Source organism: Larimichthys crocea, chromosome XI (assembly GCF_000972845.2).
Source record: "Larimichthys crocea isolate SSNF chromosome XI, L_crocea_2.0, whole genome shotgun sequence".
Classification (NCBI taxonomy): domain Eukaryota; kingdom Metazoa; phylum Chordata; class Actinopteri; family Sciaenidae; genus Larimichthys; species Larimichthys crocea.
Window position 1 is genome coordinate 600,262 of NC_040021.1, and position 16,770 is coordinate 617,031.

General features: G+C 40.5%; 1 protein-coding gene across 1 annotated transcript; it reads right to left on the reverse strand.

Moving 5' to 3' along the window:
* Positions 1–180: 180 nt before the first annotated feature.
* Positions 181–16,759, reverse strand: LOC104937741 (probable serine/threonine-protein kinase kinX). The gene is made up of 25 exons (XM_027284658.1): positions 15,680–16,759; positions 14,736–14,870; positions 13,917–14,117; positions 13,768–13,830; positions 12,994–13,032; positions 12,695–12,727; positions 12,546–12,614; positions 12,273–12,308; positions 11,896–11,934; positions 11,450–11,503; positions 11,283–11,330; positions 10,858–11,187; positions 10,029–10,076; positions 9,909–9,947; positions 9,520–9,555; positions 9,385–9,435; positions 9,249–9,287; positions 9,089–9,130; positions 8,951–8,998; positions 8,776–8,871; positions 8,626–8,661; positions 8,337–8,381; positions 8,228–8,254; positions 6,061–6,105; positions 181–5,544 (listed from the first exon to the last, which is right to left on the reverse strand). Exons 1-25 carry the CDS (start codon positions 16,455–16,457, stop codon positions 5,393–5,395), a joined length of 2,529 nt encoding a protein of 842 aa, XP_027140459.1. The 5' UTR covers positions 16,458–16,759; the 3' UTR covers positions 181–5,392.
* Positions 16,760–16,770: the final 11 nt, after the last annotated feature.

The window sequence follows — 16,770 nt, forward strand, 5'->3', positions numbered from 1 at the left end:
AATAAAGCAGGACTTGGCGGGTGGAGCTTGATACGAGCAGCTGCAGGGAATCAGGAATCAAGACTATAATCCTGTCTGAGTGAGTGTGTGTGTGTGTGTGTGTGTGTGTGTGTGTGTGTGTGTTGTTCAGTTTAAAAGGCCGGCTCTTCCTCCCAGACGTCTTCAGATTGTTCGGTCACTACACTAGAGTTAAAGCTTTGTGCTGTAGCTCTGTTGTTTTGCTCGTGGAAACTCTTGCCTAACTCCCCATGCACCTCAGAAAAACCCTCCCCTGCCACCACCCTCCTCTGGATCACGAATATAAGAAATTGTGTTCAACTATTTTAGTCTCTTGGCTCATGTTTGCATCTGAATTTGTTCAGCTGAGCAGCACGGTGGTGTAGTGGTTAGCAGTGTTGCCTCACAGCAAGATCTTGAAGACTTCTGGAGTTTTCATATGTTCTGACCCAAAAACTTAAAAGTAAATGTATAAAACAGCAAGAGTTTTTCCTACATGCTTGAAGGAGAGGGTGAGGCGTGCAACTTCACTGTTAGGCGCAACTAAATCCTACAAACTAGACCTTTTTAAGTCAGCACACACACTCATTGCAGATTGCTGACGTAACACGTTGCAGCTGCTTAAGTTGCCGTGTGCTCCTCACAGTCCCCCGAACACAAATTAAAGTTTAAATATGTATCATCAGTTTCAATTTGACATTTCTTTTGTTGTTCTGACCCAGTTAATGTGCTTCAGGTTGAAATGTCCCTCTGTGTTTCCATAGCAGCCATCCTTCACTTGTTGTTCTCACTTGTGAGAAATAAAAAAGACACAGATGGCCTCACAAATTTCTGTAAATATTTATTGAAATTATGACTCACAAAAATGCATTTTGGTGATTGTGTTCTACATATTAACACAGCAGACGTTCTCACTCGAGTCCATTAAGAGTCGCTGGGCCGCGAACCTCGCCGTGTGATCACATCATACACCTCTGCTTTCTAATATATGCAACAGTTAGTTTATATCGTTTCCTCGTGATTAAAATCACTGCCAGTCTGAAACTGAACGACACAAAACTCTCTAATCGAAACAAATCAAACTTTTTTTTTTCTGCAGCAAAAACCAGCGTATGAATTTATTCTGAGGTGATCAGACTCCAGAGAGCAACACGTGAAACAAACGTATCTACAGTCTTTATACAACATCCGACCGACTGTTGGTTAATGCGATGCTCGCGTGGAGCTGGATTACAACTCAAACATGCAAATTACAGAAATCATTAACAAAAGAAGTGATCCAGCTAAACAACCTCAAACTATATTTGTTCAGTTGATCAAAAAACATAAACACAGTGATTATTCTGCACGTGTTGCTGAAACTACAACACAATCATCATATTTCCCGCTGAGTTTGAATCTTGAAATATTTCTAATGTAGATTTCATCCACAAAAACAAACCCGGGACTGTCGCACTGTTTTATAAGTAAACAGAGGAGTTTTAATGACATTCAGCAACATCTATGAACGTCTTTTTTTAAACCCTTGACAATGTCCTACCTTCATATTATATTAAATATTTACTCTGCAGCATGTTTCCTCCAGGGTTCACACGTGGCATAAACCTGGTTTTAACCCCCCGATCTCTTTTAAACAGCAAATCACAAACAACTGCTTTACTGCTTTCTAGTGCAGTCCATCACAGTGAGTTGATTTGACTTTTATATAGTTTGATGACTCTCTATAAAGGACACTGGTCCTTATCCAATCTATTTATTAGGTCATATTTCATTGTTAGACATGTTTCTAAATTGATCCTCACACTCCAAAGAACAGACATCTGATGCCGTGTTTGCTGACGTTCAAGTAACTTAAATATAGACTGCTTTTGTCTGTGTGGTAACAGTTTTTAAATGTACAATACGAATGTGATTTTGTTTTTAAAAAAATGCATTGTACACCTGCTTTTATTGCTGCATTCTGACATACTTGAATGCCACCAACTGTTGAGACATTACAGACATTTAAAAGCATTGCCTGTCTCTAAATAAAAACATTTTAAATCAAAATCGACTTCATAGTCGGAAAAAGGCACAAAGTTTAATCGTGTTGCGTCTCCTCGAAACATTGCTCTACAGCGCCACTAGTGGTCAAAAGCTCTGCAGGAAACCTTTAACGGCAACTGGTCAGTTTGGTGATTGACTTTTTACAGGATTAGACTGTTACAACTCTGAATAAAATACATCAAAGTGTCAAAAAACAAAAAACGAATCGCTGAGCAATAAATGTGGGAAACCCAGTTTAAAATGTCTCTGCAGAGAAGACAAATATAGTTCAGTGAAACATTCCTGAAAAACTGAGATGAAACAGACTAATTAGTACATTTTTTTACCCTTACGGAAACTAAATCTTGCTCTCCAGCCTTCAAACAAACAATGTACTTAACACGTAATCACAAATGTAGTCAAGGGTAAACCCAGCACTCCACTTTCTATGATCACATGAATATTTGAACAGCTTGTTGTACACAGTCTACTGAGATTAGATTAGTTCATATTAAAAAGCATAATTACAGTACACAGCTCCAGCTGTACGGTGCAATTACTGTCTGTTAATATCGTTCATTCATGCCGGGCCTCCAGACAGCAGCTTACTGCTGCGTCTCCTCACTGGAATAAGATTTAAAAAAGGTTCGTCTATAAACAAACACCGACCCGGTGTCTTTAAAACGCCGCACACACAGTTTAAAGCTTGTCACATCTCATTTGATCTCGAGGACTCTTCACACTCTCATTTCTCCGGCCTGTTGACCTAAACCCTGCAGGCCTACAGGGAGCCCGGGGCTAACTTGACCTCATTTCACACTTGGACTTATTAACCAAGAGTTTACATCAAGCCTCTCGGGTTTCACACTCAAAAATTAGAAGCCTGTAGTCGGCGTGCTAAGCATGCTGCATTTGGTTCAGACCCTAACCCTAACCCTAACCCTAACCCTGGCTTTATTGCACAATTAGCAAGCTCTACAGGGGTATTTGAGTCCATAAGTGTGCTTTATGGAGTACCTGGCTGCATAACGGTAAAAATAAAAGCAAACAGACGCTTCTTGCTCTCAGCAGTCGCATAGCTGAAGGGAAGGGACCACCAAGCCTTGTGAAAATGGTGGCTGAGGAAGCTGCTGGAACTGAATCAGTTGTGGTAAAATTCACCACTTTACATTGATCTTAGCAGTATTCACCTGGTAAATACAAATGTAAGTTGTACATATTCACATTTTGGTGGTCAAATGTTGGCACCAATGGTTCCAATCCAGCAAGAAGAAGTGGTGAAATGTTCTCATAATCATTTCTGGTACGTCCTGCTGAAACTGGCGCTCTAAATAAGGAAGTACACATTGTACTACATCGAAGAAGAGTACTAACGGAAGTCTCCGAACTGAGACGCTGCTTCTGACTCATGGCAAAACTCAACAGGAACTCGGTTAGGTCAGCATCTTCACCTTAAGTTTGCACTAACTTGATTAAATCTGCGGTCGCTCCTTTCCCCTTTAAATCTTTCCATCGACTTTGTATGCATTTGCATCACCTCTGAAATTAAGTCTGAACAGACTTTAAGACTTTCTGGGGAAGAACTCTAAAACAATGTGACTAGACCTCCAGTACAATGAGGATAAGTAGATTACTCTAAGTCAGTCTACAAGCTATTGAACTGTTTCTAACCATTGCAATAGTACCAGTGCCTTACACCGCATTACCATGTAGCTCACAGGTGAAGCTGAATTTTAAAATCCTGCAGGCATTAACATCAGGACACCTCGTGGATTATCAACAGCTTAGGGAACTGTAAGTGTGAACTGTTAGTTTAGGGCGAACACTACAGCAGGATTTGGACTAATGTGGGTCTTATCCCAGGATTAAGCCAAGTGTGAAAGAAAAACCCTTTTGGTTCTTTTCAGTCAAGGTTTTCATTCAGTAAGACAAAAGCAAATTTGATCATGATAATGCTCAGCAACAGTCTTGCAACAACAACGACGACGACGACAAGGCGTCAGGCCTCGGTGGTCGAGTGGCGCAAAACCAGAGCGAGTGAGGTAACTGAAAATACGTATCAGGCTTAATAAATAAGCTGATGATTATAACGGGATAAAAATGACATTTATCCACTGTAGCAGACATCACGGCGTCTCATTAGTTGGTCACATCAAAGTCGTCCCGTACGGACTCCCCGTCTCTGAACATGTTAAAGATTATTTGTGAGATCCTACATGCAGCGAATATGACGCACTGACAAGGACGTTGGAAACAAAAGGCCAATTATGAAAAACAAACAGTATTCAAGTATTGGTTGATTATTGGTATTAGATGAGGAAACTGTAAACTTTAACTTCAATGTCGCCCCGTTTGAAGTTAAACTAGCAAAAAAGTGTCACGGAATGAAAAACAATCAAACAATTACATTTAAACTAAGAAAAACCGGTCACGCCTTTTCACTTCAGTGAAGCATATTCACGTTAGGTGCATGCTCCCGCCTGATTCAGGTCATCTAAGAAGAAAAAAATGCCTCATTGTTATTCATCGCTCGACAACATTTAGCATGTTGATGAGACGGATGTTCACACTCATGATCAGAGACAAGGAGGCCGCCTGGATCAACAGTGGGAGCTCCTGGGATCTGACCCCCCCACCCTCTCCAACATTAGCATGCTAATCTGTTCAGCGAAGCGGCAAAACACAACTGGTCTCGTTATGATGCACAGCAGGATGAGGGTGATTTAAATCGATGATTCAGATGAAAACAGGATGTGGATTTAGGGTTTTACATCCTTGAGTTACAAGTCAGGGTACGAATGCAGTCCTTGTCTCGATCTCTTCCAAGGTAAATGCATCCAGATACAATGTGCAGCTTTAAAAATATATTTTAAAACTTTAGTTGTTTTCAGTGCAAATGTCTTAATATATGTGTTAAATTCAATTCAAGTCTCAAACTGCAAAAAAAACAACAACATGCCAAAACTTGTATGTTTATTATCACCCTAAATTACAAATATAAGCATTATGTACATTAGAATATTAGAGTTATGAAAACAGTATTCACAAATGCTTCTTTGTTTTGGATGTTGATGATTTTTATATCATATCTAAGACACACAAGCAGGCCGTGGCAGTGACAGCTAGTGAAGTAGCGAAAAGCATCAGCTGAGAGGAAAATGGGAAATATGAGCAGAAACCCCAGGAGCTCGACCACAGAGAGAAAAATAACATTTCAATAAATTAAAGACAAAATAGTTCTGTCCACTCTGATCTCCGTCTGTGTTTCTTTTCCTCCAGAATTTAAGGATTTCACAGATTTCAAAGCACCGCCCCCTGCTGGACCGGGAGACGCGGCTGTATCAGAAACGAGGCGAGAGTTCAGGTTGTCCTATTGCCCCGACGTCCTCGCTGCTCTATGCTGATCCAACATGGACTTGAGCGCAGGGGACATCACGGTGGGGGACATGGCCGGGGTGAAAGGTCGCAGCGGGTACTGTGCGTGTTTACCAGGGATGTAAATGCACTGGAAGTATCTCTGGCCTGTGAAGACATCAAGATGAGTTGGACAGATGATTGATGACGGGATGATACTTTGCATCCAGTAGTAGAGGAAGTGTGTGTGTATATATGTGGGTAAAAGTACAAATACCACAATGTGACACTGTCTATGTTGTATTTTACTACTATAGATATTTAAGGTTGAACTCATTAACATCTTTTTATTCTTTTGGATAGTTTAATCTGCAGCTGTACTGGAATGTAACTAAGACTGAAACTCAGATTGTAGTAACGGCGAATAAAACTACTCATCATTTAATAAAATGACCATACAGCGAAGAAACGTACACCTGCAACGTCCCTGGATCAGTTCTTGGACCTTTTTGTTGCATGTCACATCTACCTCTGCCCCTCTTCCATGAGTTCCTGACTGTCTCTATACTGTCATTTACCAAAATAATATGTTCATCTAATTCATCTTTAAGAAGAAGCTACTTGCTTTTTATCGTACTTTCATCAGAAGCTCATGAGTACCTCAGTCACTTCTCAAACTCTTACCTGTTTTCTTCTTTTCTGTAGTATTGTCTTCAGTCTGGGACTCTTCTGCAAGAAACAGGATACAACACAGTGTTATATTGTCGGTGTGTGTGAATGTGTCTCCGTGAGAGAGAGAGAGTGTGTCTACATGCATGTGAGTCAGGAAAGTAGAAGGAAAGACGGCCTGGAAAGAGAAAGAAAAGGTAACATTCAAACAAGACGCTGTGATGTGATGTTCGGTTAAAGTCCATCTGAAATTTAAAACTCATCTTTGCTGGGTATCAACAGACATCTCTTTGGTTTGTTTTACATATTTCAATGGGTTTGAGTGTAACATGCATGAAGAGTAACAACATACATAACATTAGCAACCATGGCTAGTTTCCACCTAAAAATATGCATGTGTTGTCAAACTGGTGAAGATGTTTACTTAATTTGCTTCTTAATACCAAAAACCTGCAGCTCTCACTACTGATTTATATTTCTTTGCACATGTAGTGAGGAGAATTCTAATTTCAGCATGACTTTAACTATAATTTATAAAGAAAATCATTCAAATACCCAGTGTGGGACCTTTTTCACTAAACAAGAACCACAAGGCCATTTTCTCTCGTAGGAATTTTAGCATGCATAAACCAGACAAATTTACAGATATACGAATGTTCACTGTCTGTTAAAGTTTGAGCCAGAAAAATCTAATTTTTGATTGTACCCTAAGAAACAGAAGCTACTGTGTCAGACATTCATGTTAGGAAAGTGTCGAGTCACTCTGGGCAGCGGGGGAAGTGTTGATACTCCACTGGATGACTCAGCAAGAACAGAACACTAATACCCATATTTAATGGGTTTTAGTTCATAGATTTAATCAATTCAGCCGAGTATTATTGTCGCTTTATTCATCAAAGACCATAAATCTCTTCCAGTGGCTCAAGGCGGCTCAAAAGGCCAATCTCATCTAAATCAGTTCCTTTAATTAGATTCTAATCACTCATGTTCCTAATGTCATTAAAAGTGAACGTCTATTCATTCTGAGTTATCCAGTGGAAAGATGGTGGAAATGAACTGAATACCTTTAGGCTTTACGAGAAGCTCTTTTTCCATCCTCTATGAACAACAAGCATATGGTATAAAACATTACTACAAGCAAACTTTATGAACGACGTCCTCAGTGCTCCAGGTGATGGAATAGAAAGATATTTAAAGGCCTAAAGACATTTCTCTATTCATCCATTGATCATCTCTTTTGACTGGTGGGATATCTCCAAACACTCATATGCAACTATGAAGCATTATCTTAAAGCACCTACACACTGTAAGTCCATGTATGTCATTCCAGAGGGCATTGCTTTTAATTTGAAGGACACTTTTCACTATTAAACTTATTATAAAATAGTTGCATGAATTTAAGAGACAGAGTTCAGTAGAGACACCAGGAAAAAGAAACTAGGTTTTCTTTCCAACTGTTTACAACATATCCTGTTTTGAAGGCTGGAGCCTTTGTTTGATTTTCAATATTTAGTTGGGTTTCAAATATTTAGTTGGGTTTCCAATATTTGGTTGGGTTTCCAATATTTAGTTAGGTTTCCAATAGTTGGTTGGGTTTCCAATAGTTGGTTGGGTTTCCAATATTTGGTTGGGTTTCCAATATTTAGTTGGGTTTCCCATATTTAGCTGGGTTTCCCATATTTAGCTGGGTTTCCCATATTTAGCTGGGTTTCCAATATTTAGTTAGGTTTCCAATAGTTGGTTGGGTTTCCCATATTTAGTTGGGTTTCCCATATTTAGTTGGGTTTCCAATAGTTGGTTGGGTTTCCCATATTTAGTTGGGTTTCCCTGTTTAGTTGGGTTTCCAATAGTTGGTTGGGTTTCCCATAACTTGTTGGGTCTATAATATTTAGTTTGGTTTTCCATATTTGGTTGTGTTATACATATTTAGCTGGGTTTTCTCAATTTATTTGTGCCTTGTATTTGGTCGTTCTTTGCATATTTTGTTTTTCTTCATGTTGTTGTCTTAATGTGTTGGTAAAGATGTTCCCTTTTAATTTGCTTAATTGTATTTTTGTCCATTTGCAGTGCATTGAGCTCTCAAAGCCACCGTAGCTCAAGATGGTTTGAATGAAAACAAAAAGACCATTTGCATTTGAGTTCAAAGAAATCTTAATAGTCTTTATGGAGCTTTCATACTCACTTGTTTGAGCTGGTTCTTTCACTTTATCTAAAATGTCAGAGAGAGAAACTGATGAGTGACAACTGCACACGACACACATTAGATTCACGTTCTCATTTTGAATCCATACCTTGAGCCTCTTTGACAGATTTCTTTTCAGCCTTCTCAGCTTTGCCTGTGAGAGAAGAGACAGACCTATTACAGCCTGCCAAATAACTCTCCATAATTATGTACGTTTAATATTCTTGTGCTATTATTCCACTCGTAGTGTAACACAGCTTGAAATGTCCATAATTAGAACTTTATCATGCAGAAAACAGCCCGTTTAATCTCATAATCCACAACTCTGTTTCCAACAAGTGTAAATAACAAAAACAGACAAGCCTGGATACAAATGTGCATTAAAAATGTACACTTACTTTTCTTGTCCACCAATAATTTTGATCTTGTCTTGGCTGAAAATAAAAGGACTGCAGGTTTCAGTATAAAAGTCCTGCTCTGCTCCAAATGCTGTACAAATCCTGAATGCTAAAGGTACGCTGTTCAATCTGAATGAACACACGTGTTACCTGATGCAGCTTTCTCTTCCTTTGTTACATTCGCCTTCCTCACTTCTAGTCTTGGTCTCAGCCTGATGGGCTGAGGACGTGGTTCTGGTTCTGCGTCTGTTTGATTAGATTGAAATAATATAATTATAATTGCACCATCAAAACCTTTAACCGAGTACTACCTGTCAATGTTTACCTTTCTTGGGCGTCGATGCTTTGGCTTTGCTCTTGACAGCTGATGCTTCTGAGAGGAGCAAAAACAGTTTCCAATCATCTTTCATGATGCTGACGCTGAATCATGATTGTCTGAGCGTCAGTGTGACGGCTGACCTACCTGTCTTTTCAGATTTCTTCTTCTGTTTTGCAGCTGCAGGCTCTGACATAACGAGGAAAGAGTCACAATTAGTGTTTTCTTGGGCAGCTCCTTCGTGCGCAGTGTGGTAGTTTTGATATATATTTTTCAACTTTCATAACCATCTGGTCTGAGATTTTACCTTTCTTAGCAGCTTTGGTTTTCTCTTTTGCAGCTGGCTCTGCAAAAACAAGCGAAGATATAAAACATAAATTAGCACGATCTCAAAGTCATGTTCATATCAGGGTGATGAGCTTGTTTGGTCTCATTTCATTCACCTTTCTTATCCACTGCATCACTTTTGGTTTTCTCTTTTTTTGCTGTTGGCTCTGTAACAAAACAAACTCAATTAGTACAATGAAAGAAGTTAAATAAAAATGAATACCCCTCAAGACAACGGAGCGTTTTATCACCTTTCTTTGCTTTGGGTTTGTCTTTCTCATCAGCACCTAGAATCAGCAAAACGTGTTGAATTACATTACTCATATCTTGCTGAAGTATGTAATCATATCTGTATATTTACAGCCAAACACAGCACGCCGTCTGTACGGTTTGTAACAACACTCGAGTGTGTCATCGAAAACACCAAATTGCCAATCTGTACCTTTCTTTGTTTTCTCATTGCCTGACTGAGGGGATAATTGGAGTGAAATCACCGCGCAGGGTTAATTTTCCATAATGAATGCATTCATACAGCACATTGTGTCATTGCACATCGCCGTTAAATGCTGCAGCTGTGGTTTGTTACTCCAGTGAGTAACAGATTTAAAGTATTTAATGAATCAGGAGAAGCTCTCGGTACCTTTTTCTGAATCAGCAGCCTTCGCTTTCTTCTTTTCAGCTGGAAAATATCAGATAATTACTGTTCACTGCGGGAACGAAGAGGAAAGAAAAGACGTATGTGAGCTTAACCAGTACATACCTTTCTTGGCAGGGGCAGCCTTCACTTCTTCCTCAACAGTCTCTGGTTCTTAGAGAGGGAAGAGATCAGTGTTATTCTGAGGACTTCCATCTCCCTGCATCACATTATAAGCTTCTTGAAAAACTTCTTCTAGCAGCTTGAAAGTGTCAAACTGGATCAAAACATCCAGTTACCCTCAGGCTATTCCTGAAGGTTTGGACTCAGGCAACATACCTGCAGACCAAAAATTTGTGGGCAGGCAGCATACTGAGTGGAATAAGACCGAATTGGTGAACACAGAAAATGATGCTGCTGCTGCTGATGGACTCAATATTTCAATTTTTAAATATCACAGTTATCAGTACAGGTACTGTATATCGCAACACCCCCATAATTCAGAGCTGACGTCTAAACGTCTGGAAGACGAAGTTTGTCACATTAAGGCAACTCGGAGTGATTTATACTGTGCATTAAAATGTTTTAAACAAAATGCAAATTAAAAAAATTTAAATAAATCAAAGACGAGCACAGATGGATAGGTGAAGATGTAAGTGGATTTAGTTTTTCTGGAAGTTTGCTCTACTTCTGTGATGCACAGTGAGGGATGTTCAACATGTTTGCTTTATTCTGGTGTTTTGACATGTTTACCACTTTAAAATGTCATCTGTGAATCTGTTATCTTTCTTCTGTGCACGGCTCTGCAGCCTAACCTGCTAAAATATGACTGAAGTTTGCAGGTTTTTCAAAATATATTATAAATATCAGAGTATAAAGGTCTTTAAATGATGCAATATTTTGGAATTGATCCAGATTTCTTGAGATAACGGTTCTGTCATTCAGCTCTCCTCACCCTGGACTGGAGCGACAGCAGGCTCAGCCTCAGCAGCTGGAGTTTGGACCTCAGGCTGAACAGGAGCCTCTGGTTCTGGGACTTCTGGCTGCTCTGGTTCAGCTGATGGAACCGGCTGCACTGGTTCTGGTTGAGGCTCTGCTGGTTCTGGTTGAGGCTCTGCTGGTTCTGGTTGAGGCTGTGCTGGTTCCGGTTGAGGCTGCGTCACCTGCTGTGCTGGTGGTGGGTATGGTTGATACTGATAGTAAGGTGGTGGCTGCTGATAGAAAGGCTGCATAGGTGGAGCTCCGGGATGGACTGGGTGGGCGGTGAGAACAGGAGCAGCGGGGGCTGAGAACATGGAAATATGTTTTTATATTTGAAAACATGGAAAAACATTTGATGACACCATGAACTTCTAGTTTATATGACAACAGAGTAAATACCTGGCATGTTTGGAGGAGGGTACGGGTTGTCTGTGACAACGTGATGAACTGGAAGACAAAGAGTTTGGAGGTCAAGAGAAGAGTTCAGAGTATCTGCAGCAGGACCTTTTCTCCCGAGGTATCAAATCAGATATTTGTTTGTTTTCAAAATGTCTCAGAGTACTTACCGTACCAGCCGGGTGGAGAGGGGCAGTAGACGGGTGCAGGTCTGCAAGGACCGACTGAAACAGACCAAAGAAAACATGTTTACATCGACAGTAAACGTACATGCAGATGTGTAGGGTGATGTGAGGAGAGTGCAATGCAGCCACTACACCACTAGAGGCACTAAATCCTACACACTGGACCTTTAAGTACAATATAACTACTTCTACTCTGCTTTAGTTACAGATTCAGATCAATAATTCAAAATATAAATCAACTAATAAATGATGACATCATCTGCATAACGAGTCGTTTTTTGTTTGGTATTATAAGTTTACAGTATAGAAGTTCATGCTCATACTCAGACAGTATTTTTAAATTGTAGTATTGCTACTTTTACTTGAGTAAAAGATCTGAATACTTCTCTGTGTGTACGTTCGTATAGGTGCTTTAAAAACAGACGTTTTACCTTCTTGTGCAGATTCTGCAGTCTCTTGTTTTTTGGTCTCTGTCGAAGAAAGATGGAAAAAAACAAAACATGTCTCAAAACATCCAAACCGTGTTTCTGCTTCTGTCTCTGTTTCTCTGTCGGACTGTCGGTCGTCCTGGGACACCCTACTCTTTCTTTCCCTGTCTTCATTCCAGATGTTTAGATCTGGATCTGGGTCCTCTAGAAGGTTCAGCCTCTCCTCTTGTCTCACATGTTGTCATTGTCTCTCTCTGTCCTCTTTAAGCTGTTGATAGTTTAGTCATCCTGGTTGTCCATACTATAATTTGGCAACTTCCTGTCCCCTCCTCATTGTTTACAGCTACAGTACTAGTGTCAGTCCAGATTCATTCACGTACCTGCTTTGGCAGTCTTGGTCTTTTCCACTTTCTTGGCTGTTTTTATTGGAATTTAAAAGAGAAAACATCTCGTTAATTAAACTTGTGACAAATATACTGTGAAAATGTGTGTATGTACTCGTGGTTTCATAGCCAGCCTGCTGTATTATTATATTAATATTATCTTCAAGATGACCAGCTGCAGACTGTAGCCTTGTATTTAATAGACAAATATATTATCATATATAAAAATGTATATATTCATATATATGAGATCAGAGTAAGTCTGAGTACCTTTGAAAATATTAGGGATTTTCCTGGTCCTCCTGATTTTTGCCCCCAGACCTGAAATTCTGGGAAGAGCTGGATAAAACACATTCACATAATTAAACTTTACACATAATTAAACTTTACACAGACGGTGCCTTAGTGTTTAATCTTACCTTTCCTCTTTGGCTCTGTCACAGATTCACGGTCTTAAAATAAGAAATGAAACAGTTACACATGAGCACAAAGAGAACTTTACCTGGATGTGCTTCATAATGCTCCGTTAAATATTGCAGTCAGACAAAAGGATGAAGTTTTAGAGAGTGAAAGACTTTCTGCCTCTGAGTTTATTCCCAATCTGACTTCCAGCATCAGTCAAAAACATTCAGATTTTAAGTTTTATTTGTCTTTGAGACGTTTTGTGTGGCGGCTTTTAACGTGAACGCCTTTTAATTAAAAACCTTGTTATTGGTACCTTTTTTCCTTCTCACAGCTGAAACTCTCCTCGGAGTGTCTGAAAACACAAACATGAGATCGCAGAGTTGAAGCTACAAATTAAAAGATTTCTGCCAGTCGCTCCACAAATCTGCATTCATCATAACACACTCAGTTTCTACTGTAGCATTAAATTTTAATTATTTTAGTGCAAGTTTAAAGTTTCACTTCCACAATAAATCTGAACGCAAGAGATAAATGGACGTGCCAAAGCATGATGGTGAATCCTGTATTATTATTTATTAGTGCCAAAAACTGCAGTTCCTCTAACGTCCACTTGAGGCTGGCTCCAGAAGTGAGTCAGTCTCCATAAGTCCCCATGTCCAAATGTCCAACTTCACAGCAGAAATAAACATGTTTACAGCCTGGTACAAAAAACAGTTTTGGTCTCTGTAGCTAATTTCCCCGTTCATGACAACTGTACTGAGGGTGAATTTATATACAACTCACCTGTTCACATTATATTAAGGCTTAAAGTTATGCATGGGCGCTTTGATTGACAGGTGGGTGTGGTTACAGGTGGCTTATTTAAGCAACCAGGCTTCATTCAACCCGCCTAAGCTCCGCCTACATTTAGTCTATTTTTGGACTAGAGGGGAGGCGTCAACCTGTGCCATCACGGACACTACGTCCATGTTTTCTACAGTCTGAGTCTATTCTTTCTGCCAGTCACACTGGCCTCCACTAGAGATATTAAACAATGCTTAAAATAAAGATGTAATCGTATGTTTGACGTCACAGGAGTATCACAAACCTTTCTTCTCTGCAGTCTTGGTTGCAGACTCTTTGGCCTTTGCAGGCGGCGCACAGGAGCACACTGAAATCACAAATCATGAAGTTTAAGTTCCACTGAAAGTAAAAATGATTGAAGATGCAGCCACGATCGATGGATCGCCCTCTGACCTGCGGGTTCAGCCTTTGCTGTTTCCTCCTCAGGTTCAGGCACAGGTTTGATCACGTCCACTGTCGCCTTCTCACCATCGTCGTCTTCATCGTCCTCCTCTTTTTTGTCTTCAGGCTCGTCGACGGTTTTCTTCAGTTCAGCTGTCGGCTCTTCATCTTCTGCCTCGTCCTCCTCCTCGAGGGCGGCAGGCTGACAGGTGACTGAGGGCCCAAACAGGATAGATTCGTAGTAATTGTCACACATGGACTTATATGACTGTTGGGTAATATGCATGTTGTTGTTGTCTGATATCGTCTAGTCTAAGTCTGTATTTGATTTATATGACGACACGATAAGATACACAGTACTCAGGGCACCACACATCAGTTTAACTATAGAAACTGAACTATGTCTGCTGGTTATTTATTCTAAACATTAATACATGTATCCGGGGCAGATGGAGATGAGTGGGCGGATGTTTTGATCATGTCTTCTTTTTAAAATAAATTTACATATGAGTTAGTATCAATCTAAAGAAATAAAATATGTAAACTTATGTCGGCTGAACTTTTCAGTTCTTTATTTTATTCTGTTTATTTGCACAGATTGTGGATTGTTGTGCAGACTGAAGCTGCAGGATGAATTCAAACGTGTTCCCACTGTCCAGCTTCTTGATGTTTTGCAGCTTTTATGCAAGAAAGTCGTGAATTATTTTTATTGTCTTCACAATTCCCTTTAAAGATGCTAAATATCAAATGCTTTAAACAGTTTAATGAGTTCTGATGAGCTCATTAAGGTGTGTGTGTGTGTGTGTGTGTGTGTGTGTGTGTGATCCTCACCTGTTTCTTCAGTCTCAGCCTCTTCTTCTTCCTTGTCTTCGTCAGCAGCCTCTTTGGCCTCGTCCTCGTCCTCCTCTGCGTCTTCCTCGGCCTTCGCTGCCTCCTCCTGGACGCTGAATGCTGCTGCAGCGGTAGCTACAAATACACAGAGTACTCAGATCCTTCAGTGAAGTAAAAGTACTAAGACTAAACTGTAAAAATATTTGTTATATAAAGTCTTACTTAAGGTAAAGTATGTATTTTATTATTATGACTCATGTATTAATGTAAAAGTAGGACTTTGTTTATGTTAATTTACTACAGGGCAGCAACTAATGATTATTTTCTATTTATTGGAGATTATTGAACCTAATATATAATAAATAAAGTAGTTTTCATCTGTATAAGCTGTACTGTAGTTACGAGTATTATTGTTGTTGTGTTGTGAATTAATACCTTATTAGTAGTAATATGTATCCGTGCAAATAAAATAATTTTATATGCATATCATGTTATTGTTATTTCAGCAGTATTACATAGAGGGTGTGCTTTATCGTCATTATTGGCACGGCGGTGACGCGTCAGGCCCGAGGCGTCCTAAATTTACCTTCACGTGTATTTTTAAACGAGCAGCGACGTGTCAGAAATTCATCCCCACAGCTGATGATGACATGATCCAACATTTCTAACCTCTAACAAGTCATTGTGCTTCGGTCCATGTGAGTCTATTCAGTCTAGTTGACCAATCAGATTGCTACCTGTTGTATATTGTATATATCACACGAAGGGCGTGCGTTACTGTCATTATTGGCACGATTGTGCCGTGGACGGTAAGCAGGACGTACTCGCTGTATTTAGAAGGATAATTAAACTGATCCATAAAGATAATTTGATTGGACACCTGCCAGCCAATCAGAAACCAGCATTTTCCCAAACTGAAAGTGATCAATAATTCTGGATCATACCTGCTAGCAAGACGTCATCCACATCATCATCATCATCATCATCATCATCGTCTTCCTTATCGCCATCATCATCGTCGTCGTCGTCTTCTTCGTCCTTGCTTGCTAAAGACTCCGGCGTGACAACTTCGTGATCTTCTTCGGCGTCAACAATAGTTGCCGTGATCTCTTTTTCGTCGTCTTCATCGACCTCAGGTGAGCTGGTGTCGATATCTTCGTCGTCTTCATCGGTCGTGTCGTAGGAGACGTCGTCACTGAACACGACAGAGTCGTCGTCTGTGACGTCGTCATCGTCGTCTTCGTCGCCTAACACGCCGCTGTCTGTGCTCTCAAGGGGAGGGACCTCCTCCTCCTCCTCTTTATCATCGTCATCATCATCTTCATGGACGTCTTCTTCAATGACATCATCAGGTTTGTCGAGATCTTCATCCTCGAGGTCAACAAGGTCGTCTCTGTCGAGGTCCTCGTCTTTGAGGTCGCTGTCTTCCTCATCATCTTCGTCGTCTGCAAAGTGCTCGGAGGAGGCAACGGAGATGTCCTCGTCATCGTCATCCTCGTCAGTGTCTTCAGCAACTTTGACGTCTTCCTCATCGTCATCTTCGTCAATGTCTTCAGCAACTTTGACGTCTTCCTCCTCATCATCATCGTCATCATCTTCCACAGCAGGCAAAGGAGGAAGATCTTCCTCCTCAGCGACCTTCTGATCGTCCTCATCTTCATCATCCTCAGTGTCAGCGGGAACAGGAGGAAGCTCGAGGTCATCATCGGTGTCTTCTGCCATGATGTCATCGCTGTCAGATGTGACGCCCTCAGCTAGTCTGTCATCTTCATCATCATCATCGTCATCGTCACTGGCAAGAGGTGCAGGTTCACTGACGTCCGAGGTGTCAGTGAACGCATCGTCTTCATCTTTTTCTTCGTCTTCATCTTCGGCTTCGTCGCTGTCCTCGGTGTCGACGGGCACGTCAGACTCTTCATCCTCAGAGGTGGAGATGGGTTCAGGAGAAGCTTCATCATCTTCCTCTTCATCAGCAGCACCTTCCTTCTCTTCTTCTTCATCCTCCTCATCATCCTCATCTTCTTCTGCTGCTGCT